We start from the raw sequence: 27502 nt of genomic DNA on the forward strand, positions 1-27502 counted from the left end.
AATAAATTTAATTTGACCCTTAAATTTATATTTCTTTCTATGATGATAAAATATTTATGATCAAGTGCGATGTCATTGTATAAATGAGTTGAATTGAAACGCTAATAAATTTAATAAATAGATCTAAAAATGGGATATTTATGTTATTTTGTAGTATCATCTAATTTAATTACTATTATAGTTAGAATTGACACTCTTGTTAACGAATTTAAATCTATAGATAAGATTAGATTACAGAAAACTAGGGCAGCCTTTAGGTGCCCTGCCCACAAATGGTAGGTAAGTGGCCATATTGTTGTGGGTGGGTGGTAGGGATGGCAATGAAGGGGATTTCCCGTTTTCCTTGAGAACCCGCCCCTAATGAGGCGGGAAATCCCCACTAATTACTCCCGGTAGGTACGGATATGGGGACGGAAAGGGGATTATAGTCCCAACCCTATGAGGATTTCCATCCCCATTTTTATAGGGACCGATTTATATTTATGTATATTTATATTATATTATAAATTTTAATATGTTATTTATAATTTTAAATAATTTAATTTTTTTTATTAGTTTCTATTTAGTTATAAATATATAATATTATAAAAGATAATAGTATTTTTTATAATAATTTTTTTATAAATTATATTTAATTGTACGAAGAATATGAATCCTCATGGATATGGAAAATCCATGGAAATAAAAACGGAGATGATTTTTTCTCTATTAACTAAATGGGGACGGAAATGGGAATTTCTCATAGACGCGGGGATGGGGGTGGAGATGGCTTTTCCATCCCCATCCCGTCCCATTGCCATCCCTAGTGGGTGGGTGGGTATCATATCTTATACTATATAGAGAGAACCCAAAAATATTAAACATTGATTTACATCAACAGTCGGGGTTCATCCTAGCTGTCAGTAGTGCAAATGTTGATCCTAATCGTAAGGTTTTAATTCTTTTGTTTTTTCTCATTTTATTCAATTATATTTTTTTGAATTCAATGGAAGAATGATGGATAGATTCATTTAGCTTAAATCAACCAAACTGATTGAAATCATTGTACAATACGATTTGAGAACTAAAATCGTATACTTTTTTTAGTGAAGCTTCAGAACATTAATTATTAGAAAGCTCATCAATCTACTTTTTTTTTTTCAGTTACAATCAAGTTTTTTAATTTTATCATTTATGTATTGTATACTTTTAATATTTAATTTATTTATTCAAAAAGGCCGAATACTAATTTAATATTTTTTTCAATTTAAAAATACTTATTTTAAACTACAATTGGCGAATTAAAAAGTTTAGTTATAATTACAACAAATAAAAAAGATATTTCTTTTCATAATAGAACTTTAAATTGAGTAGCAGACTATTAATATTGGTATGCTCATTGTTTTGTTGTAGATGGGGACTTATGCAAGAAAGGGTGAGAACCCCCCGGATGGTTTTTTGTGCCCTACTGGCGGTTGGAAAGTCCTTGTAAAATAAATTAAAAACCTTTTAATTTAATTGAAGATGACATACCACATTTAACCAATCTATATTTTTCATTATAAAATAAATAATGTAGACTAATTTAATTTAATTTAAACTTTATTCATCTACGCTATTCAATATTCATTCTATATGAAAGTGTAGATTGATTGGATATGATAAATCATGTTCAATCCAATTTTAAATAGTCTGAAACGATAAATAATATGGATGCTTAGGGCTTGGATCAATTCTAGCGTAGAATTCACTTCATTTCGTTTCATTTCTAAATGAATTTTACTTGAAAATAAAAAATTTATATTTATTTTTTCGAATTTTAAATATGAATTTAATTTTAAATAAAATAAAATAAATGAATATTATATTTCGAGTGTAAATGTAAATTTAAATTATGAAATTTCATTTGAATCAAATACATATTTTGTAAAAATTTAATTGAATTTTATGAAAATTGTAAAATTCATTTAAAGTAAACAGATCCTTAAATTAGCAGCATTGAAGCAGCCGATAATATTTAGATTTTTTTAATAGTTTATGATATTTTTAGAGCAAATTACTATGACACCCCTCACATTTGACATAATTCACAGTTTAGTTCCTCTTATTTGAAAATTGAACTATATAGACCCTCATTTTTGATTTTGTCAACGATTTAGTCTTTCCATCCATTTTGGATGTTAGTCAACAAAACTATATGGTCCCCCACTTTTGTTTTTCTCAACTATTTCACCCCACTTTTATTTTTATCAACGATTTAGTCCCTCAGATTTGATAATTAATTTACCCATAAGTCCCTTGATTTCGTTGACTAACACTAAAAATGGATGTTGGGATTAAAATGTTGACGGAAGTAAAAATGAGGGGCCATATAGTTTAGTTTTAAAACAGGAGGGACTAAAGTGTAAATTATGTCAAATGTGAGAGGTTTTATAGTAATTTGATTATATTTTTATGAGGTGTGTTGTGCAAATTGATGGTGCGTTGATATTAGTCGGATTTAGCAATTGCGGAATCCTAGTCATCTCCTACACACTACTTTGTCTGCCAACAACTTTTGTTTTGTTGCCATCTTATTGTACTTCTTTTCATTACGTGTACTTCTGAATCGCCACATGTTCACTTCTAAAGGTCTCACTTATTGACAAAACACCATTTTTAAGTTACACGACTATCTGTATAACGTTTGATCTCAAGTTGACTTTTTAAGGATTATTGATGTATTAAATTCCAATCTTATTTCTTTTAAAGAGGTTTAAGCGTAATGTTTAAAACATTGTACCGCATATTTTACCCTTGTATTTTTACTGTTTTTTTGATGTTTTATACAAAACAGTATTGTTTTAATACACATATTGTAACATTATATTTTGTAAAAACGACTATAGACTATTCAGTTCCTATAATTGAAAGGATAAATGAGCGATGCAACGTTTTAACCATTGTATTTAAATTGCTACATATAAAAATGATTAGGCTATAATATGTAAATAATCCATTTTTTTTTGGCTTCAGTAGTAAAAACAAGAATGAAGTACATATGTTTCTTGTTTATTATCAATGAAATTACCTTCTGGGAAAGAAAAAAAGTACATATGTTGCTGGAATTCGGAACAATAACCTTAAAAAACAAACGAAGCACTTAACCGCTGGTACAAACAAAAAAGTTATTGCATTCTACCTATTATACACATATGTACGAATTATAATAATTTTGACGGATTCACTTCAATTGCATTCTTTTAGAACCGTAACCGAAATAGAACTAAATTTTGGTTTTGATTTAATTCGATTATAACCGAAAAGTGAATCTCCTAATAACATATACAAAAGAGAGTAGCTCAAAATAGCTACCAAGAGCATTATTGATGTAAATGTTTATAAAAATAACAGCAGTTTATTAAGAGTAACTAGACATATGAAATAAATGTTTATAAAAGTAACAGCAGTTTCTTAAGAGTAACTAAATAAATGAAATAATATTTTCAAACAATGTGCTCCTCTTCTCCCCAGCTTTTTATTAAGAAAATTTAAAAGAATAACAAGAGACTTAACTGTATGGCCCGGCTACGTGTCATCAAAACTGTAATCATCGGCGTCCTGAAAATCATAACTATAATCAAAATTGTTATTATTATTATATGTTTCAGCATCCTCATTTTCATTATGATCATCTCGCCCCAAATCATAATATTTGTCTTCTGTTTCAAGAAGTTTGTCATCAGCATCAGCATCAGTATGTGATTCAGTTCGTTGTTTCTTTGCATCTTCAGGGCCCTGAGAGGCGAAAGAAAAAATCTCACAGCACAAGAATATACACATAACTCACTAACTGAATTCTATAGAACAAAAGGCAGATCTTGTATGCTTTACTCAACAAAATTTCTATTATTTACTAGTAGTTTGAGAATTAGGTTTATAAGAAAATACAATGATATAGAAAATTAACAGTGTCTGTCTGCTGAAATATACAGCCTGAAACAGGTGTCGTACAATATATGTGGCTTGATAGCCAGTAATTTGTGACAATAGAAGTTAGAGCACAGAATGGAATCTTCATTTCCGGAAAATGCAAGAGGAACTGTAAGTAAGCAATTAAATTTGAATATAAGAGCATTTTACAAACTAAAAGCAAGCAATAAAAACAACTTACGCGTTCATCAAAGAGTTTCTCCAATGCGTCATAGTTGATTTTCGAACTGAGTCTCTGCAAAACAACCACGTTTAGTTTTTTTTTCTTCACAAAAATGCAACACGGTTAGAAGATAAAGCATTTATTCCACAAGTATATTAGAGGCATCCAGATTATTTCCACTTATGATCCCAGAATAAATGTATATTTCAGAGGTGAGACTAAAATGTTATATTACAGATATTTTTGTTCGGCATTGCTAACCAATAATCAACTTTAGCTATAAACTCCCATGTGTCCTATGCAAGTACCTTCTTTGTCAGCATTTGACGAGCAGCTTCTGAAGCAGACTCTGGAGGAACTGAGTTTTTTGCTTCTGCAGCACGCTTTTGTTGCCTTTCCTGTAACATTTACTTACAATCAGAAAACGGGCTTTCAAAAGATGGACGACAAACACCAGCAGATTTGTGGAGCTCGAAAGATCTAAGTTGGTAGGTAATAAAGAAAAATCAGATTAATTTTGACATTATGTTCTTTATTTATTTCCCAGGTGAGAGGCACTTGACATGTTTCTTTAATCATAGAGGTTAATGAATTAAATTTCATCCACGAGAATCATTTTCGTCTATTTACATTTCTAAATATCTGGATCAAGAACAATACATCTACCAGTATACATGGAGCAAAAAGTTATCAAATACATTGAGCAGAAAATGCAACTAACTGTTGCATATAAATTTTATGGTCTAATCAATTCATGCAATTGTTTTGAGGAGATGTTCTCAGGCATCAAGGAGCTATAACATTTGCAAAGTTTCCACATCTATTTGAAAATTTCAAGAGAACCCATCATTAAACTAGTTACAAAGAATAACAGAAGAAGACTATACATGTATTTAACAAGGAAAACCGTGTTTCTTTCGGTGAACATTTCTAGCTACTTCTGCCACATGAAAGACCTTTTATCTCACAGCAGAGACAACAGCATATTTTGAAATTTGTACATTCACCCTTGTTGGTGATTGAATTTGAAGCACGTTATAGGTTCCAGATATATCTAATGAATAACCATGAACTTACCTTTTTAGTTTTAGCCACAGCATCAGCAACAGCAGCTTCGAGCTCCCTTGCAGCTTGCATTTTCTCTGGGCAGTCCTTGAATTTTGCCTCCCAAGCTTCCTTAGCAGCTGCTGCGACTGCTTCTTTAGCTGCCTGTTCCTGTAAATAGTAACCGATTTGCAAGACTTTCAAAAATTAAACTATCAGAGTTGGGGAAATCATCTAATCAACAAGCTGTGTCCTTGGTCATTACATGAGAATCCCCGTTGTTAGATTCCATCTTAAAACCAATTGGTATTAAGTGGAGGTGCCCAACCAATATATAAACACATGTCCACTCACACACACAACCAATGTGGGATTTCCCACTTTAACACTCCCCCTCACGCGTAGCGTGTACGGGCCGAGCAACAAAGTCCCCCCTCACGTAAATCTCACGTGGGCCGGACCAAACTCAAATTGTGTGAATGGACAAGGCTCTGATACCATGTTAGATTCCATCTTAAAACCAATTGGTGTTAAGTGGAGGTGCCCAACCAATATATAAACACATGTCCAGATACCATGTTAGATTCCATCTTAAAACCAATTGGTATTAAGTGGAGGTGCCCAACCAATATATAAACACATGTCCACTCACACACACAACCAATGTGGGATTTCCCACTTTAACACTCCCCCTCACGCGTAGCGTGTACGGGCCGAGCAACAAAGTCCCCCCTCACGTAAATCTCACGTGGGCCGGGCCGAACTCAAATTGTGTGAATGGACAAGGCTTTGATACCATGTTAGATTCCATCTTAAAACCAATTGGTATTAAGTGGAGGTGCCCAACTAATATATAAACACAAGTCCATTCACACACACAACCAATGTGGGATTTCCCACTTTAACACCCGTACCAGGGTAACCAAGGAATTACAAACAGAACAAACTAAGCATAACAAGAGGCAAAACTTTATCAAATTGTGAGGGGGAAAAAGGGATAAAAGAAAAAATCTTAAAAAGGAAGGTGATGCCTTGACAAAGATCATAAATTGGGTAAACAGTAAGTTATTCAGAACAAGGGCTACCGATGTATGCAATTGAGACCTGCGGTTGCATATCAATTACCTAACCTGAAGAGTCATAATAACCGCACAGAATCATCTCATGCCTTCTCAAAGGGCAGGTTCATGAACTACTAACAAGCTAGCAGACTTTATGGCGGGAAACTAGAATCTAGAAAATGGAGAGATGAGATACCGAATTTAAAACATGACTTTGAGTACCTCAAGATACTCCCGATTCATTTCTTCCCAAATGATCCTTTTGAACTGAACCTCCTCCTCATTGTGAAGGTAGCCATCAACCTAATATTTCAATATCCTGATGAGTCAACATCATAAAATCATAATACAATGAAACAAACAATTTACATGTCCAATTAATAGATACATAGTTAAAACTCAATCATGAAAAGGCTATACGGATTACCGAACGTAAATGGGCTAGAAGCTACCATCAGAAAAGCTAAGTTTATGAGCACAAAGTAACGGAAACTAGTTACTGAAGGATAGTAAACATTCTGAAAGAAAAGCAGAAGAGAAGTGACAAATGATGGTAATAGCAAACATTTTAAGACCTGAAGAAAAGAAAATATTCTTTATCCCCCTTTTGCTAGACAAAATAGGAGAGAAGAGTACGCCCACATATGAATGCACAAAGGCAACAATGAATTCTAGAATAAATTCTCAATATTTTGCACTGAAGACTGCTAAAAATCTTGATAAGAGAACAAAAAATCCAAAACTCAGAAAGTGTAACTAGGCAGGGACGTTACATAGATAATTATAAATGTTGAGAAACCAATTCCCCAACTTACAACAGAATTTATGTTCGCAAACATTAAATTTATAAAGGTATCAATGCATCACATAAGCATGCTTAAGTTGCTTGTTACTAAAATGCACTAATATGTGATGTTTTGATTATTTGAGTACAAAGCCAAGTATTGCAGGAACTCCCAAGTAAAGGCAGTCGACAAATGCTATTTATAATCCTCATATTCTTGAGAAATACAGTTCCAAATTTCTTTTAACCAAGCACATATAGGTGGGTGAATTGAGTTTCATACAGGTTGTGATATGAATAACAGAAACAGAAAAAAAAATCAGACAATGTCCAAATATTCACCTCCGCGTCATCAATATCAGAAAAGTTGCCGGATTCATCGAGAGCTTTGGAACTCATATCTTCATGCAATCTGCCATAATCAACATCATCAGTAGGAAAACGCTGAGCAGCTTCACCTAGAAAATCAATTTCAGTTACCAAACACTAATAAATGGGCCATCGATGGTATGATTTCCAAGGGAAACAAAGATACCTACGCCTGCTGGCTCTTTCAATGGCAGTCTTTCATCTATATCAATATGCTGGCTGTGCAACTCTTTATCGAGCTAAAAAGAACACAAAGAATGTAGCAGATAAATGACAAGAAGAAGAAACGGAAGAAAGAGTTACTTTAATGACTCCCTAATACCAATTTGAAGTTAACAATACATTAACAAGGAATTAGCGGAAGAACATAAAAAAAAGTCCCCATATCTATAAATGAACTGAAATTACTTGCTAGAACATGACTAAGAGGCTATTATTGCAGATCAAGATAGTATCATAAACAAAGTTTGACCTCTGGAGGTATCAAATGCCATAACCCACAAAAGGAATTATAAATTCGGGTTTCTCAAGCTAACAATTGCAAAATTGAGCTGTTAGATGAATTCCAAACAAAAAACATGATTCTTAAATATTATATCAAGTCAAATGAGGAAGCAAACAATATGATCTTGAACATAAGTATGCAAAGAATAGTTTGTTAATGGAATTATAGAAACTTCAAATAAAATATAAGAAACCCAAGAAGCGTATTTTACTGACTGAATTTGAGACATGATCATTGTTTATAGCAGATAGATTATCCTTCCTTTTCCTCTCAGCAAGCTGGAAAGCTGGAGGATCTGATCCACCATCAAATCCTATGAACTGAAGTAAGAATTGCCAGATTTAAAGCTGAATGCAAGAAAGGAAAAAAAAAAGAATGCTAGAACAGGATGAGGACTCACATACTCATAACACTCATGACAAAGTCCACAGGCCAAAGGAGCTCTCTTCGTACCCTTGTGTTGACAAAGTAGCCCTTTCGAGTTTGATGGCTTCAACATAGAACTTGACAGATCTGTTGAATTTTCCCTAAGCTCTTCTGCCTTTGCAATAATTTCTTCCATCTAATTGCACAAAAGATAATATAATTTCTAATATAACACACAGAACTTATAAAAAGGAAGATGAGGTCGGAGAGAAAGTAGCTAGCACTAGATGACACAAAAAAATTGCCTTTATTTCATCAAATTTTTCTAGCAGCCACATAAACTTTAGAATTTATACGCAAGTTTGTCTTCATAATATATTAATTTTCATTAACATTTGATCCAAGCCCCAGTCAAGCAGGCAGCATTTTATAGTGTAATCATAATAATGGTTAATTACACAGGTCAAATCTGGCCAACTAACCTAGTAATGCTTCAATATACATACCGTTAAGCTCCCAGACTCTGTATTCTCAAATTCTATCAAACGCTTTGAGAGTGTCGCTTCACAAACATGGACCCGTTCTAACTGCGAAACAATTAGCACTTCATCACATAAAAATGCCAGGTGCAGAAGAGCTCGAAAGGTAAATAAACTTGGCAAAGTTTGAGAGGTAATGCAACATGCGAACGGATCAAACAACATATAAATTGTTTATAGACCCCAAATATATAAAAGAGCTGTCACCAACATATTAACCTACACTGCCAATATCAAATATTACAACAAATGAAGATTCTATTGTCACCCCAATTAACTTAAGCAAGCATCTTAATTAGGACAAGAAAGCATACTACTGCAATTAATAATATTTCCATCAAATTAAACAGTGCTCGCTTACAATGTCTAATTTAGTACAAGTTAGACCATGTGAAAGTGCAGCTATATATAACGCTGCACCCCATAACCCACTGGGCCTTCTCCCCGTCTGCAAGCAAATTTCAAGCATTATCAGAAAGACTTAAATACCAAAGGTTATTGACAAACAAAACCAAAAACAATTTCAATGTTTCAACAAATAATACTGAATACAAAATACAACACCTGAATCCAATCACGATTCATGCTAGCTATAATGGTGAGTGCTGCATCAGAAATATCCTTATTTTTGCCTCCCGATAGACCTACAAAATTATTGTCCTTATTACAGCCACAATTAATTACTGGTAAGATAGATCTATAATTTCTCTGGTCATAATTAAAAAGAATATCAAGTCTTAAAATTTTTCTACATTATATTTTTTTATCACTCAGATTAAAAGTAGAATTTACTATGGTGATATTTATTACACGTGTACATAAATTGTTCGTATACAGAACAAAATAATTCTAGTCCTGCGACTTATCAAAGGGGCACATAACTCGCAGCATGAAACATAAGATGGCATATCATCAAATGGCATTGAAGCTTTAGATACTTACTGGCAGTATATTTATGAATGAAAATGGATGGATCAAGAAGTTTCTGGCAAATGGGATGCTCTGTAAGATTCAAAACTTTGCAAAGCTGTAAGAAAACAGCACCTAGCACATAACTGCAAACAATGTCTAAATAAGAAACATGGCAATACTACTTCAAATGCAAGAGCAAAAAAATGATAATGAGCTGAAATTTTTCTCGTAAGAGAATGAGGTTCCTTACATATTAATTCTCAAGAAATTTGAAAAGTCGATGAGAAGATATGGCTTTCTGTTCTCCCTGCAAATAAGATTCAAGAGCTTTATTGGTATATATCATAATACCTAGATCCTATTTCAAAAAACTACAGCTACTAGTCATAAAACCGAATCAATCTGGGGACAAAAGAACTCTTTTGAGCTTCTCTTTTTCCTCAGAAAGCAAGGAAATATCAATTTGAGATGTAAGCTATGAGATGGCCAATCACTATACTCCAGAATTGGAAGAAAAAAATAATTACTGTGGGATGTAATGGTGTTTGCATTCATCTCAAGTGAGTCCACCAAAATATTTAAGATTTGATCTTTCTAGTGATTTGAAGGGATCATATAGACTACATATCAACTTTTACTTTAAAGGCAAATCTCTTGCATTCAAAATCATTATCTTCACTAGCCAGACCTAGAAATGCATTTGCAACGGTCACATGCTTCAAAATCAAATTTAAAGGAATAACTAAATGGCCTTGTCATGGAAGTTTGCATCCTCAGCCACAGTAAATGATAAAAAAATAACAAATTTTCTTGTACAGATGATGGCAGCAAAAGTGCAGCCGACAATAATCTCATAGCAGAAGAACAAGTACAATCATTTCACCTAGTGTACATCTTTTTCTATCAAAAACATTAAGAATCTAACCGAATCAATTTAAAAATTAACTCCGTAATTAGCAAAACTCATTTTCAGAATTTTAAAATTTAACTTATAACATTAAAAAATAAAAAAACAAACTTTAAGAATCTATTCTAAATTCTCTAACTTTTCGTTGGTTGAAGAAAAAAAACGAGTTTGAAGCTAAAAATGACCATAAAAGCAAAATAATGCTTATAAGTATTGTATTGAGGTGAGGATTGGAAAAAAAAAACAATTCCTTGAAAAAAACGGCTGAATTGCAACGAAATGTTAAAATTAGAACATTAAAAGTTTAAAAGTTTGGCTAAAATTGCAGCAAGACGCAAAGGTTTGGAAATAATTTGCTAGTAGGCCTATTAGATATATGAGAATCACGGACGACAAAGGATTTGAACAATTAGAAAGGAGTTATAGGTTCCATACCGACATGCAATGTAAAGACAAGCAGCCTGCACTTGTTCTGTTCTACGCCCCTTGGTGAAATTTCGCTCAACCGCTATCTTCACATAACATAAAAAAAAAACCTTAATGTTTTTTCCAAAACAAAACAAATGTATCTAGCAGCAAAATTATGAATAGGAAAACATACCCGATAATACACCATAGCTTCGTCAACGATAGCAACATTCTCACCCATTTCCAATCCATTTTTTATGTCTTTCATATCATCATAAGCTGCCTCAAGAATGAAAGTTAGCAGCAAGAACATTATATGGATACAACTGTCATCTCTAGATATTTCATGCATATTTCAGACCTTCGCACAAAACAAGATTCAAGGAGTTTAAACAGCATTCCATTCATAAACAATCATTAAGGATTACTAAAAGTTATAACTATAAGAGCATAGGACATGTGCATGACCAAATCAATGATCCTTAAAAAGGCAAAATAAAAGATTACATAAAAATTAAATTTATATTTAAGGGGAAAAAACCTATAAGATGTGAGTAGTCTAATAGAGAACCTACTTAAAATATAAACCTACAATCGATACATAAACTTTCGGGTTAATGTCATAAAAATTCACCAACTTTACACGTTTTCTTATTTTAATCACGCCGTTTAAAAATCGTCATTTTCATACACCAACAACCAATGTTTCTCAAATCCATATTATTCTATCACTTAAAGAAACTCTTTGAGCTTATTAGAGTATTTAAAAATCTCCACATATAAAAAGGAGAGTTATTATGAATGTTTGGCTTTATTCATGAACAAATTCACTCGAGTAGGCCAATAATAGAACACAACAAAGCACACCTCTGTCATATAACCTCTGCCTTGAAAAGTTTTCAGTTTCAATACTCGGCACCCTTTGTGTTCCCACCGAGATCTGCAAATAAAACGGAAATGAATATGGGAAGGAACAGACAAATAAGACATAAACCAAAGAATCGCATAAATGACTATATAGCGAACAGCACATAGCATCTGTAGGTTTGCATATTTCTCGAAACAGCTTGTTAATTACTTACTAAAGTAAACAAGAATCATAACAAAGAAACAAATACTTGCGAGACTGTAACCAACTGACAGATAGAACAGAGATTTACTGTTGGAACAGCATAACTCACAAATTTTCTTTTCTCATTATGGTTGGCTCAGAAATACAGTAGGATTCGTAATGTATGTGCTACTTAGTTACTAAATAATTTTACGGAGAAAAAATTCTTCTGTAGTACATGTTCCACAAGCTGTTAAAACAAGTTCATATCATACTTCAATTAAAGCTCAACCATCTCCAATTTATTCTCAAAAACATAACTAATATCAAAAAGACAAGCACATGCTGTCAACATGTGCGACCGATAAAAATATCGGATTATCAACAACCAACAAATAGTTATAAATATATACCTGGCCGAATTTATCTTTCCCAAATGTAGGTTCCTCGGAATAATTATCAAATTTAAAAACTCTGCCACATCTACCGCATGATCTGAAAACATGATAAGTAAAAGCATTAGCCTCTCATGAACACAATTAAAATTGCAGACTTGAATTCTAAATCAAACAAATAAACAAAAAGCACAGACTTAAAATTTCAATGTAATGCGATTCAATTCGATTAACTGACCAATTTAAATTATGAAAAAATACGAAAGAAATAGAACTTACAAGATGCCAGTAGTGTCTCGAAATCCAGGAGCATCTTCATGACATGATTTACAAAACACCATATTTTTGCAAGCAGGATAATAGAGAGAGTGAAATTAGGGTTTAGGGCTTAAGGATTTGAGAATTTTGATTTGATTTTGGAAAGTATAAGAAAATTGAGAATCACGGAATTAAAACATCTCCCGCCTTTATGTCCTATTAATTTATATATTTTTTTGAAAATAAGTCGTTTTAATAGAGAGACGTAACTGCTTCCCCACCCGTCATTAAAAACCCTAACAAAAACCACATCAGATTGGGTTAAAATAAACTAATTAAATATACTTATTGGACCCTCATATTTGATTCGGTTTTAAATTTGGACCGTAATAATTTATTTATTTTCAATGAAGGTCTTCAACGTGTTAAAAAAAAATCCACATCAAAAACTTGCATGAAATTAATCTTCTTATATATTATGAAATCGGTGAGCACAAGAAGACATATTGTGTATATCATAGCTATAACTCTTGTTTTATTAATTTCAATTGCAATTGTGGAGTGAGTACTCTTACTATAAAGATTGCAAAAATTCAGCCGCACAATCGAATTGTTGATCAATTTTAAGTGATCCCTTACTAACATATATTGAGAAAGATGACTAATATTGCTCGCACGAGTTTGGTCTAGTGGTCTAAACCAGGTATGTGGGCTTGCGGGCGGTCCGCATCCCGGGATTTGACAATGATATTGAGTTTCGGCTCAGTAGAGTGCATACTCGTCACAAAAAAAAAAAGATAACTGATATGGTAGATTAAGAAGCAAGGTAAAATTTAAAAGTATCAACTATCAATATATTTTTTTATTTAATTTTTAGTATAAATTTTTATTATTATCTTGTTCACCTCATAAAATGTTTTGGAATCCGCTACTGATCGTAATTGAACATGAAAACGGCAACAATCAGTAGCGGATTCCAAAACATGATCAAGAACCAAAATACAAATGCAGAAACAAAGCAGCACTTAACCACTGATACAAAGAAAACAAATTGATACTGTTCTACCTATTATGTACATATATATTTACTATAGTATAGTAAACCTTAACTGTTTCTTTGAAGAAATTATAACCAAAAATTATCCGATTTTAACCGAAAACTGCAAACCCCTAATTATATCTACAAAAAAGAGTAGCTCAAAACAGCTACCAAGAGCAATATTGATTTAAACGTTCATAGAAATAATAGGAGTTTATTAACAGTAAAAAAAAGCTAATGTACAATTGGATTCTTATGTTTGGCTCTATTTTATCTTGGACCTTAACGATATTTTTTTATTGCAAGTGCTAGCCAACATTATCAAAAAATGACAAAATGGACCATCTTTTTAACGGATTTATTTTCACCGTTACACATGCTGACATGGACAATGCATGGCATACACGTGGAATTGAATGAGGGCCCCATTTGTAATTTTTTATAACATTTAGACTATGTTTGGTTCATGAAATATGTGCCGAATGGAACAATTATTCATAGAGAATAACTATTTTTTACTTTTAACTATGTTCTATGATTTTGTGGACTAAGTATTCATCCCAAAAAGCAAAGAATACGCATTCCATTCCTAAAGAATAAATATTCTATTCCATTCCATGAATCAAACATAGCCTAATTTTCAAAAAAAAAAAAAGCATTCATGTTCTAATTGAAACAGGTCCCACATGTATGCCATATATCGTCCACGTCAACGAAGATAACGGTAGAAAAAAAAATTGTTGGAGTCCATTTTGTTATATTTTTTATAACGTTAATGTACCATTTAAAAAAAAAAGAACATTAAAGTCCAAGCTAAAAAAATCGCCTAACATAGAAAATCAAAATTATATATTTTGCCAAAAATAAATAAATAAAATAATATATTAAAAGAATATTGTGCTCCTCTCCTCCCCAGCTTCTTCTGAAGAATATTAAAAAGAATGTTAAGAGGAACAGTTAACTGTATACCCGGCTATGTGTCATCAAAACTGTAATCATCCTCGTCCTGAAAATCATAGTTATAATCATAATTATTATTATTAATATTATACGTTTCGGCATCCTCTTCATCCTCATTTGCATTTTGATCATCTGGCCCCAAATCATCATTTTTGTCTTCTGTTTCAGGAAGTTTGTCATCAGCATCAGATCGTTGTTTCTTTGCACCCTCAGGGCCCTGCGAGGCAGAAAGAAAAAATCTCACAAAACAAGAATATAGATATAAGTCATCAACTGAACTTATAAGGCAAAGGGCAGATCTGTATGCTATTCTCAATAAAAAAATTATATTTACTAGTAGTCTGAAAATTTGGTTCATAAGATACAATGATATAGAAAATTAACAGTGTCTGTCGGCTGAAATAAACAGCCAGTTACATGTGCCATACAGTTTGCCTTTATATCCAGTAATCTGTGACAATAGAGGTTAGAGCACAGAATGGAATCTTCAATCAAGGTAAATGCAAGAGAAAGTAAGACTAAGCAATTAAATTTGAATAGAAGGGCATTTTACGATTACATACTACAAGAAAGAAAGGGATAAAAAGAAAACTTACGCGTTCATCAAAGAGTTTCTCCAATGCGTCATAGTTGATCTTCGAACTGAGTCTCTGCAGAACAATCATGCTTAGTTTTTTCACAAAAATGCAATACGGTTAGAGAATAAAGCATTTATTCCACAAGCATATTAGAGGCATCCAGATTATTTCCACTTATGATCCCAGACTATATGTATCTTTCAAAGGTGAGACTATAAAATCTTATATTATAGATATTTTTGTTCTGCGTTTCTAACCAATAGTCAACTTTAGCTATAAGCTTCCATGTGTCCCATGCAAGTACCTTCTGTCAACAATAGCTGTCAACTTCCTTTAGTTGCTTAGATTGTCAACTTTCCTTGCTTGTCATATATTTGTAGATACATACCATAGTTATATTATTCAGCTGAGATCAGAGGATATGATTTGTTTATAACTGTAATTAGTAAATTTTTACTGTCCCTATAATTCAGGGATGTCATCTCTTGTACTTTTTCCATACTTATGAGCATCGAATTATAAACACACTCTGTATTGAATCCTAGTTTTGTCACCTTCTTTGTCAGCATTTGACGAGCAGCTTCTGAAGCAGACTGCGGAGGAACTGAGTTTTTTGCTTCTGCAGCTCGCTTTTGTTGCTTCTCCTATAACATTTACATACAAAAAGAAAACAGAAGCTTTCAGAAGAAATGGACACTAATACCAGTAAGTTTGTGGAGATCAAAAGTTCTAAGTTGGTACTTGGTAGGTAATAAAGAAAAATTAGGTTAATTTTGACATTATTTTCTTTAGTTATTTCCCAGGTGAGAGACACTTGACATGTTTCTTTAATCATAGAGGCTAATCAATTAAATTTCATCCTCGAGAATCATTTTTCTTCTATTTACATTTGTATATATCTGGATCAAGAGAACAGAGACCAGATGCAATTAATTGTTACAAAGAATTGTTTCGGGGAGATGGTCTCAGGCCACAGGCATCAAGGAGCTATAACATGTGCAGAGTTTCCACATCTATTTGAAAATTTCAAGAGAGCCCATTAAGACAACTACTTTTACAAAGAATAACAGAAGAAGACTAAACATATATTTAACAATGAAAACTGTGTTTCTTTCAGCGAACATTTCTAGCTTCTTCTGCCATAAGGAAGACCCTTTTTCTCAAAACAAAGAGACGAAAGCATATTTTGAAATTTGTACATTCAACCTTGTTGGTAACTGAAGCACGTATAGGATTCCAGATACATTATCTAATGAATAACCATGAAATTACCTTTTTAGTTTTTGCTACAGCTGCTGCAACAGCTGCTTCGAGCTCCCTTGCAGCTTCCATTTTCTCTGGGCAATCCTTGAATTTTGCCTCCCACGCTTCCTTAGCAGCTGCTGCGACTGCTTCTTTAGCTGCCTGTTCCTGTAAATAGTAACCAATTTGCAAGAATTTCAGATTAATTAAAAGCTATACTTGCAAAATCAGGGAAATCATCTCATCAGCAAGCTGGTCCTTTGTTATTACATGAAAAGCCCCGGACCAGGGTAACCAAGGAATTACGAAAAGGACAAACTAGCATAACAAGATGCAAAACTTCATCAAATTATGAGGGAAAAAAATAAAAGAAAAAATCTAAAAAAGGAAGGTGATGTTTTTTCAAAGATCATAAATTGGATATGCAATATGTTATTCAGAACATGGTTTACCGATGTATGCAATTGAGATCTGCAGTTTCATATCAGTTAGCTAACCTGAAGAGTCATAATAACCCCACAAAATCATCTCATGCCTTTTCAAAATTAGTTCATGAAACATGCTAGCAGACTTTATGGCGGGAAACTAGAATCGAGAAAATAGATAAATGAGATACCGAATTCAAAACATGATTTGAGTACCTCAAGATACTCCCGATTCATTTCTTCCCAAATGATCCTTTTGAACTGCACCTCCTCCTCGTTGTGAAGGTAGCCATCAACCTAAAAATGTTCCAATATCCCGATGAGTCAACGTCATAAACATAATACAATGAAACAAGCAATTTATCTATCCGATTAATAGATACATAGTTAAAACTCAATCATGCAAATGACAAATGCTAAACAGATTACAGATTGTAAATGGGCTAGGGGCTGCCATCAGAAAAGCTAAGGTTAGAGAATAAACAATTCATATGAGCACAAAGTAATGGAAACTGATTATTAAAGGAAAGTGAACATTCTGAAGAAAACAAAAAAGCAGAAGAGAAGTGACTGATGATGGTAATAGCAAACATGTTAAGACCCAAGATTAGAGGAAAAGAAAATATTTTTTTATCCCCTTTCTGCTGGACAGAATAGGAGAGAGGGGTATGCTCACTTATGACTGCACAAAGGCAAAAATGGATTCTTGAATGAACTCTCAACATTTGCACAGAAGAATGCTAAATATCTTGTTTAAAACAAGTAAGAGAAAACAAAAAATCCAAAGCTCAACAAGGGTAACTAGGCAGGGACGTTAAAATAAATACATAGAGAATTTTAAATGTTAAGAAACTAATTCCCCATCTTACAACAGAATTTGTGTATACGACATTTAATTTTTAAAGCTACAAGTGCATCACATTTATGTTTGTGTTTTCTTGTTACTAAAATGCACTACTGTCCAACGTTATTCATATCCCAAGTAAAGCTAGTCGATAAATGCTCAACAAGGGTAACTAGGCGAATTGAGTTTCATACAGGTTGCGATATGAATAACAGAAGCAGAAAAAAGAAAAGTCTATCAATGTCAAAACATTTACCTCAGCATCATCAATATCTGAAAAGTTGCCGGATTCATCAAGAGCTTTGGAGCTCATATCTTCATCTTCATGCAAGTTACCATAATCACCATCATCAGTAGGAACACGCGGAGCAGCTTCGCCTAGAACATCAATCTCAATTACTAAACACTGTAGCAAATGGGCCACCTATAGTATGGTTTCCAAGGGAAAAAGATACCTGTGCCTACTGGCTCTTTCAATACCGGTCTTTCATCTATATCAACGCGCTGGCTGTGCAACTCTTTATCAAGCTAAAGGGAACACAAGAAAGTAGCAGATAAATGAAAAACAGAAGAAACGGAAGAAAGAGTTACTTTAAGATGACTCCCTAATACCAATTTGATGTTGACATAACATAAACTAGGAGTTAGTGGAAGAACTGAAATTACTTGCTTGAACATGACTAAGAAGCTATTATTGCAGATCAAGAAAGTAGCATAAACAAAGTTTGACCTCTGGAGGTATCAAATGCCGTAACCCGCAAAAGGAATTATAAGATTGAGTTTCTCAAGCTAACAATTGCAAGATTGAACTGCTAGATAGCATGACTCTTAAATATTAAATCAAGTCAAATGAGGAAGCAAACATTATAATCTTGAACATATGTATGCAAAGAACAGTTTGTTAATGGAATTATAGAAACTTCAAATAAACTATAAGAAACCCCAAAGGGTATTCTACTGACCGAATTTGAGCCATGATCATTGTTTATAGAAGATAGATTATCCTTCCTTTTCCTCTCAGCACGCTGGAAAGCTGGAGGATCTGATCCACCATCAAATCCTATGAACTGAAGTAAAAAAATTGCCAGATTTAAAGCTGAATACAAGAAAGGAAAAAATCCAGAATGCTAGATAAGGATGAGGACTCACATACTCATAACACTCATGACAGAGTCCGTAGGCCAAAGGAGCTCTACTAGTACCCTTGTGTTGACAAAGTAGCTCTTCCGTTTTTGATGGCTTCAACATAGAACTTGACAGATCTGTTGAATTTTCCCTAAGCTCTTCTGCCTTTGCAATAATTTCTTCCATCTAATTGCACAAAAGATAATATAATTACTAATATAACGCACAGTACTTATATAAAGGAAGATGAGATCAGAAAGAAAATAGCTAGCTCTAGAGGACACAAAAAAAGTTGCCTTATTTATTTTATTAAATTTTTCTAGCAGCCACAGGATTTATACCCAAAATTTTCTTCACAATACATTACTTTTTATTTACATTTAATCCAAGCCCCAGCCAAGCAAGCAGCATTTTATAGTGTAATCATAATAATGGTCAATTACACAGGTCAAATCTGGCCAATTAACCTAGAAACGCTTCAAGAAACATACCGTTAAGCTCCCAGACTCTGTATTCTCAAATTCTATCAAACGCTTTGAGAGTGTTGCTTCACAAACATGGACCCGTTCTAACTGTGAAACAATTAGCACTTTATCACATAAAAACGTCAGGTGCTGATGAACTCGAAAGCTAAATAAAATTAGCAAAACGAGATAGAGGTAATGCAACATACAGACGGATCAAACAGCATATATATTGTTTATAAACCTCAAATCAATGAAAGAGCTGTCAACAACATATTAACCTACACTGCCAACATCAAAAATTACTGACAAATGAAGATTCTATTTTCACCCCCAATTAACTTAAGCAGCGTGTTAATCAGGACAAGAAAGCATAGTACTGCAATGAATAATATTTCAATCAAATTAAGCAGTGCTCGCTTACAATGTCTAATTTAGTACAAGTTAGACCATGTGAAAGTGCAGCTATATATAACGCTGCACCCCATAACCCACTGGGTCTTCTCCCAGTCTGCAAGCAAATTTCAAGCTCCGTCAGAAAGCGAATACCACAGATTATTGACAAAGGAAACATAAAACAATTTCAATGATTCAACAAATGATACTGAATACAATACCTGAATCCAATCACGATTCATGCTAGCTATAATGGTTAGTGCTGCATCAGAAATATCCTTATTTTTGCCACCTGCTAGACCTACAAAATAATTGTCCGTATTACAACCGCAACTGAATATTGGTGAGATAAATCTATAATTTCTCTCGAAATAATCATAAGATAATATCAAGTATTGAAATTTTTATACATTATAATTTTTATCTCTCAGATAAAAGTAGCATATACTATGGGGATATTTATAACGAATGTACAGATAAATTGTCTGTCTACAGAACAAAATAATTCTAGTCCTGCAAGTTATTAAAGGGGCGCATAACTCACAACATGAAACATAAGACGGCATATCATCAAATGGCATTCGAGCCTCAAATACTTACTAGCTGTATATTTATGAATGAAAATGGATGGATCAAGAAGTTTCTGACAAATGGGATGCTCTGTAAGATTCAATACTTTGCAAAGCTGTAAGAAAACAGCACCTAGCACATAACTGCAAACAATATCTAAATAAGAAACATGGAAATACAACTTCAAATGCAATAGCCAGAAAATGATAATTAGCTGGAATTTTCTTGGAAGAGAATAAGGTTCCTTACATATTAATTTTCAAGAAATTCGAAAAGTCAATGAGAAGATATGGCTTTCTGTTCTCCCTGCAAATAAGATTCAAGATATTTATTATTATATATCATAATACCTAAATTCTATTTTAAAAAATATAGCTACTGGTCACAAAACCGAATCAATCTGGGGGCACAGAAACTCATTTGAACTTCTCTTTTTTGTCAGAAAGCAAGGAAACATCAATTTGAGATGTAAGATACGAGATGGCCTGTCACTTTACTCAAGAACTGGAAAAAAGTTTTTAACTGTGGCATATAACGGTGTTTGCATTCATCTCAATCGAGTCCACCGAAATTTTAAAGATTTGACCTTTCTAGTTAATTTAAGAGAACAAATAAACTAAAAATCAACTTTTACTTTTAAAGGCTAATCCTTTGCATTCAAAATAATTATTTTCACTAGCCAGACCTAGAAAGGCGTTCACAACTGTCACATGTTTCAAAATCAAATTTTGAGAAAAATCTAAATGGCCATCATAGAAATTTGCATCTTCAGACACAGTAAATGACAAAAAAACAACAAATCTTCCTGTAGAGAAAATGCCAGCAAATTTGCAGCCGACAATAATCTCACAACAGAACAAGGTACAATTGTTTTACCTAGTGTACATCTTTTGCTATCAACAATATAAGAAGCTACCTAATGAATGTTGCTAAGTATAGCGGTGGCAATAAAAAAGGAAAAGAAAATGAGGGCAACATAAGGAAAAACCTGCCACAGCCACAGACAAACATAACCAACCCTTATTCTACCTATTTCTTACTATGGGAATCAATAACAAGAAATTTGATTTTTCAGATATTAAATATTTAAGAATTCTTGACGACAAAGGATTTGAACAATTAGAGTGGAGTTATGGGTTCCATACCGACATGCAATGTAAAGACAAGCAGCCTGCACTTGTTCTGTTCTACGCCCCTTAGTGAAATTTCGCTCAACCGCTATCTTCACATAACAAATAAAAAACCTTGATGCTTTTTTTTCTCAAAACAAATGTATCTAGCAGCAAATTATGATTAGGACAACATACCCGATAATACACCATAGCTTGGTCAACTATAGCAACATTCTCACCCATTTCCAAGCCATTCTTTATGTATATCATATCATCATACGCTGCCTCAAGAACAAAAGTTAGCAGCGAGAACATTATATGAATGCAACAATCATCTCTAGATATTCCATGCATATATCAAACCTTCAAACAAAACAAGATTTAAGGAATTTTAACAACATTCTATTCGTGAACAATCAATAAGTATCACTGAAAGTTATAAATATAAGAACATAGGACTGAATGATCCTCAAAAAGGAAAAACAAAAGACTATATAAACATTTAATTTATCTTAAAAAATGAACATAAAAGGTGTAAGTAGTCTAATAGAGAACATACATAAAATATAAACCAACAATTAATGCATAAGCTTTGTTCAATCATCAAAATTCCAAATGAGAAGACCCAAATAAAAACATTGATTCGTAAATTAGCCTTCAATTTGATAAAATAAAAGTCCTAATTCCTAAGAGAAACCATTCAAAACTAAAAGCTCTGTGTTACCAACGGTGCTTGGTATAGTGAAAATTGGCATAAGCCACTTCAGGTAATAGTTATACCAATCTAAGAAAAAATTCTATCACTTAAGCAAACTCTTTGAGTTTGAGCTTACTAGAGCATACAAAAATCTCCACATATGAAAAGGAGAGTTATTATGAATGTTTGGCTTCAATTCAAGATCAAATTCATTTGAGTGAGCCTATAATAGCAGAAAACAAAGCACACCTCTATCATATAACCTTTGTCTTGAAAAATTTTCATTTTCAACACTCCTCACCAACTTTCCTCCCACCGAGCTCTGCAAACAACACGGAAATGAATATTATGGGAAGGAACAGAGAGATAAGACATAAACCAAAGTATTGCAGAGCATGTTCACTTCACTGTGTTAAGGAGAGTAACATAAATGATTACTTACAGGGAACAGCACATAACATCTATAAGTTTGCATATTTCTTAAGCAACTTGTTTATTACCGGCTACAGTAAACAAGAACCATCAAAAGAAAGAAATTCTTGCAAGATTGTACTGGCAACCAACTTACAGACAGAACAGGGATTTACTGTTGGAACAGCACACACTCGCACATTTTCTTTTCTCGGTGTGGTTGGCTCATAAATACAGTACAGTTCATAATTTATGTGCTACTTAGTTACTAAATAAGTTTATGGAGAAAAAATTCTTCTATAGTACATGTTTCACCAGCTGTTAAAACAAGTTCATCTCATACTTCAATTAAAGATCAACCATCTCCAATTTATTCTCGAAAACATACTAAAATCAAAAAGATAAGCACATGTTCTCAACACGTAAAACATGTGCGAGCTTATCTCAATTGGCCCATAAAGATCTCGGTTTATCAACAACCAGCAAATAGTTGAGGGACAAAAAAAAAGATAAACATAATATATACCTGGCCGGACTTATTTTTCACAAATGTAACTTCCTCGGAATAATTATCAAATTTCAAAACTCTGCCACATCTACCGCATGATCTGAAAACATAATAAGTAAAAGCATTTATCCTCATGAACACAATTTAAAATTGGAAACTTAAACTCTAAATCAAATAAACAAAAACAAAGATTTCTTACAAGAGACCATCTGCGTCTCGAACCCCAAGAACATCTTTAGCACATGATTTACAATACACCATGTTTTAGCAAAGAACTGCAAGTTAACTTCAAAAAAAAACACTGACAATTAAAGGATTTAAATTTTGCTTTCTCAAGAAAAAGAAAACGAAAAATAAGATAATAGAGAGAGTGGGTTTAGGGTTTAAGGCTTGGGGATTTGGGAATTTTGATTTAATTTTGGGTAAGTAAGCAAAATAAGGTAAACAACTAAATATAAGTAAAACCTCTAGCTTCTCTCTTCCACCACCAAATTTTTCACTTCCAAAAACTGACCGCCGCTTTGATTTTGAGGTGGTGAGGTGGTGATCTTTGGTTTCTGACCGGATCATTCCGTTCTCTCCACCCGAACATATATATTGGTTTCATCAATTTTTTGTGATGGTTCAAGTTTTTAATTTACACGTTTCTTGAAGAATCAAGTTTTATATTAGTTCATGCGCAGTATTTAATTCACCATTTATAGGTTTATAATGCAGATCTGCGATTAAAACGTTTATGATTATAACATAGACCTCTTTTCCTTTTGTCACATCATCAAGTTTACCCTGAACATTCTCTTATAACTGCTTTTATTCCTCAGTTAATATAAAAGTTTCTTAATTTATTTTCAAGAAAAAAGTAAACAATTGTAACTGGGTGCTATATGACAAAGCTGCAGAAAATTGAGTTTGTAATTTTTTTAAAACGTAAGTATATGCTTAATATTAAAATTATTTAACTATTTTTTCTTCCGTAAAAATGTTGATGTCATTAAGGACTTGATTATTAAAAATAGGGGAAAGGAGCAAAAATGACCCTCACGTATAGTCTATGTATCTTGTAAGCACTTCATGTATTTCAAATCTTAAAAATAACCGTAACATTGTGAAAATCTATCAAAAAACACACAAGAAAGTCGTTTCTTATGTCTCTCATTGCCATCTAGATGTGGACCTAGTTAGTCACACACAATAGGGTGTGTAACTGATTGTTTTATGAAAGATCGAATTTGATATAGATACTAGCATATCTCGAAATTTGATCTAAGTTGAAAACGGAATTCAATTAAACTAATTTATAAGAGTTATAAACTAGTAAGAACCTAATTATACTTAGCACTAAACTAATTAAAAATTAGTGGAATAATCCATGTAGGATTAGGACGAAATACATGATAAAAACATATTTTAGAAATTTTATACTAATTTTTAAAAAAAAATTACGTGTAAGTAATTTTTAAATTATCAAAAAATTATTACAATTGTACAATATAAATTTTAAAATTTTATACTTATTATATGAAAAATAAGTTACAAAAATTAGATTGAACTTTATTTTTAGCAATTAAATTCTTGACAGCATAACGGAAATTAGTTAAATAATTTAAATTGCATATTTCTATTAAAAAAATGTATCATAGTAATTATGACATAGCCTCGTGAGGGTTATGGTAATTATTCGAAGAAAATCTTATTAATATAAAATTACATATATAAAAATTTTAGTAATAAAATGGCTTAATGGCAAAAAAAACTTAAACCTTTACGATTTGTTGAAAATTTATCCAAATTTTTTAAGTTTTGCAATAATATCCAAATTGCATTATTTTGTTACAATAACAGTCAAATTGCATTTTTTATGTGATTTTTTTTTGAATTTTTTGCCATTTCTTGGGACTTTTACTATATTATTATACATCAAAAAATAATAATAAATTAATATTTTAATTGAAAACAACAAGTTTAGCCATCAATTTGACTATTATTGCAACAAAAAAATGCAATTTGAATATTATTATAAAAATTAAAAGGTTTGGATAAGATTGCAACAAATTTAGAGGTTTGAGTTTTTTTTACCATTAGGCCGAATAAAATATATATTGTTTTTCATTTTCCTTTAATATTAATTATTTCTAGATTTTGATATTGTGACGCCCAGCAAACGGAAGCCAAGCTGCTAATTCTAAAAATTAATTACTTAGATAGTCGACAAGTTGAATCAATATGCCTCATCTCCCAAAATCAACTAATTATCACTAATAAATAGAGCAATAATTTAAAAACAAAGAGAAAAACTACCTGTAGCAGACTGCAGAAGCTTCACTAGGAAGATGAGAAGATTCTGGAACTTCCTTAAAAATTGTAGAGTGGAGGGAACCAAATCGAAGAAGATGAAATCCTTATGGTCTTGTGACGGCTGCGGTATAGAAGAAGACGACAAAGAGAAAGGAAGAGGCTAGGGTTGTGGTTACGGTGGCAGCCGAGGAAAAATTGGGAGAGGCGATGGTGGCGGTCATTAGCAGCGGAGGAGAAAGAAGAGTCTGAAGTTTCAGCAAACCAGGATTTATCGAACTTTTTGGATAAACCGGGTTTTAGCGGTTTAATATGGTAATGTTCTATTAAGAATTAAACAAACTATCACTTTACCCCTCAACTTGGCACAAAACCTCCCTATCCTGACGTGACATCTTAATTGAATAGTGAGTTTCTAATAGATTATAATTTACTCTAATTAAATCCTAATTAATTATAATTAAATCTTAATAAATACTTTTTTAACCATAAATCTTTCCTTTTGTTGATTTTTGTAGTTTTTTTAGTTTTATCTGCTCCAAATGTATTTTGTTTAGTCGTTGTTATTCTTTTTATAATTTTCCGGCGCTTTAGAGTCTTTCCAACGGTTACAACATCTTTTTGCGTCTTTGGCGTTCCTTTGACGTTTTTGGCGTTCCTCCGGCGTCTGTAACATCCTACTCGATACCTCTGGTACATTCCAGCGAGTTGGAAACTTAAATTTACAAGTTAAAATGTTTGCAACTGATTTTAATTTTTTAGATTACTAGATGTATAACTTTGATTGTTGTAATCTTTAAGATTTGTATTTTTTTGGCTAGATCTATTATTAGAGTTATTGTTTGTGAATGACTCTAAATAACTTAAAAGCCCTTAGAAGGTTTGGTGTGATATCTAATCTAAATATCGTGATTAGATTTGAGACTAGGGGTGAGAAAAAAATTGACCGACCGAATTAACTAACCGAACCGATGAATTTTGGTCGGTTCGACTTGGTTAAAATGGTCAATTCGATTAATTCGATTTTTATATAAAAAAATTGGTATTCCGTTATCAGTTAAGTTTGAATTTTAAATTATCTAAATTAACTAAACTGGCTGAATTAATCAAAAAATTTATTTTTTAAATTTTTTTGAATTTTTCTTCATAATCTTCTCAGTTAACTAAACCGACTGAATTCGCCAATCTATTTGGTCGGTTCGGTTTTCGATAAAAAAATTATTCAGTTGGTTTAGTTTTGGCTATTCGATCGAACAGTTAATTTAAGGGGGTGTTGGTTAGATCTCGACCGAACCGACCAAATGCCTACTCCTTTATGAGACTATTGAAGTCGCTTTATTTCATAAAATGAAATTTTATCTTTTGACAATAAAAAATCAACTTAGAAAGCCTCTTATTTAACTGCGTCAATTGGGTTAGAGGTTGTCTAGAGTTCATTTGGCTACCAAATATGCCATCCAATTGCCGTTTATCTTAGAGCAAATTACTTAGAGGCCATGAGATATACCATAATTAACAGTTTGATACTTCTTGTTTGAAAAGTCTACTTAATGGTCCCTCAGTTTTAATTCTGTGAGCTGAGAGATCCTTCTGTTAATTTGAGGGACTAAATCGTTTAACGGATTGAAACTTAGGTACTAAATTGTTTAAAAGTGAGGGACCAAATCTTTTAATAAAACTAAAAGTGAGGGATCAAATCGTTCACAAAACTAAAGATGGGGTACCAAATCGTTTGAAAATAAGTATCGAAATTAACAGAGGGATCTAATTATTAAATGAATTAAAACTGAGAGACAAATAGACTTTTAAAATAAGGGGTATCAAACTGTTAATTATAATATATCTCAGGGACTTTATAGTAATTTGCTCTTTATATAAACAAACTTAAATTACAATTATATAGTTGTTTACACTAGTTCAAAAAAAATCGTATGCGCTAATTTAGGTTTTTAAACTCAAAAGCCATCAATATCATTTTATTCTTATCTTAACTTAGTATTTATCTTTTTTTAGTTATTATCTTATTTTATCATTATTTTAGTTATCTAGTTTAGTATTTATTAATATAAGAGATTGTATCTCATTATATAAGGTTTTTTATTTTAGGGTTTATCTCGTATAAATAG

General features: G+C 32.5%; 2 protein-coding genes across 6 annotated transcripts; both read right to left on the reverse strand.

The window, feature by feature from the left end:
* Positions 1-3316: 3316 nt before the first annotated feature.
* LOC126683167 (transcription factor IIIB 60 kDa subunit-like) lies at positions 3317-13008 on the reverse strand. Of its 4 annotated transcripts, none has more exons than XM_056105505.1 (19): positions 12735-13006; positions 12474-12555; positions 11877-11949; positions 11203-11288; positions 11037-11113; positions 9945-10001; positions 9725-9837; positions 9347-9426; positions 9144-9230; positions 8750-8830; positions 8278-8439; positions 8093-8197; positions 7539-7611; positions 7346-7455; positions 6442-6522; positions 5192-5329; positions 4423-4512; positions 4133-4186; positions 3317-3756 (listed from the first exon to the last, which is right to left on the reverse strand). In XM_056105505.1, exons 1-19 carry the CDS (start codon positions 12794-12796, stop codon positions 3547-3549), a joined length of 1821 nt encoding a protein of 606 aa, XP_055961480.1. In that variant the 5' UTR covers positions 12797-13006; the 3' UTR covers positions 3317-3546. The 4 variants fall into 4 exon arrangements, with proteins under 4 accessions (XP_055961480.1, XP_050234963.1, XP_055961484.1 ...); XM_050379006.2 differs by having other exon boundaries at positions 7346-7461; XM_056105509.1 differs by lacking the exon at positions 3317-3756 and adding an exon at positions 3817-4033 and having other exon boundaries at positions 7346-7461; positions 12735-13008.
* A 1608-nt stretch (positions 13009-14616) lies between these two features.
* On the reverse strand, positions 14617-25679 carry LOC126683159 (transcription factor IIIB 60 kDa subunit-like). Of its 2 annotated transcripts, none has more exons than XM_056105513.1 (20): positions 25383-25679; positions 23284-23359; positions 23103-23184; positions 22415-22487; positions 21664-21749; positions 21502-21578; positions 20606-20662; positions 20387-20499; positions 20008-20087; positions 19815-19901; positions 19418-19498; positions 18951-19112; positions 18764-18868; positions 18257-18329; positions 18058-18179; positions 17174-17254; positions 16563-16700; positions 15845-15934; positions 15309-15362; positions 14617-14929 (listed from the first exon to the last, which is right to left on the reverse strand). In XM_056105513.1, exons 2-20 carry the CDS (start codon positions 23343-23345, stop codon positions 14726-14728), a joined length of 1827 nt encoding a protein of 608 aa, XP_055961488.1. In that variant the 5' UTR covers positions 23346-23359; positions 25383-25679; the 3' UTR covers positions 14617-14725. The 2 variants fall into 2 exon arrangements, with proteins under 2 accessions (XP_055961488.1, XP_050234953.1); XM_050378996.2 differs by having other exon boundaries at positions 23284-23370.
* Between the last annotated feature and the right edge of the window lie 1823 nt (positions 25680-27502).

The sequence above is a fragment of the Mercurialis annua genome, linkage group LG1-X (assembly GCF_937616625.2).
Source record: "Mercurialis annua linkage group LG1-X, ddMerAnnu1.2, whole genome shotgun sequence".
NCBI lineage: Eukaryota > Viridiplantae > Streptophyta > Magnoliopsida > Malpighiales > Euphorbiaceae > Mercurialis > Mercurialis annua.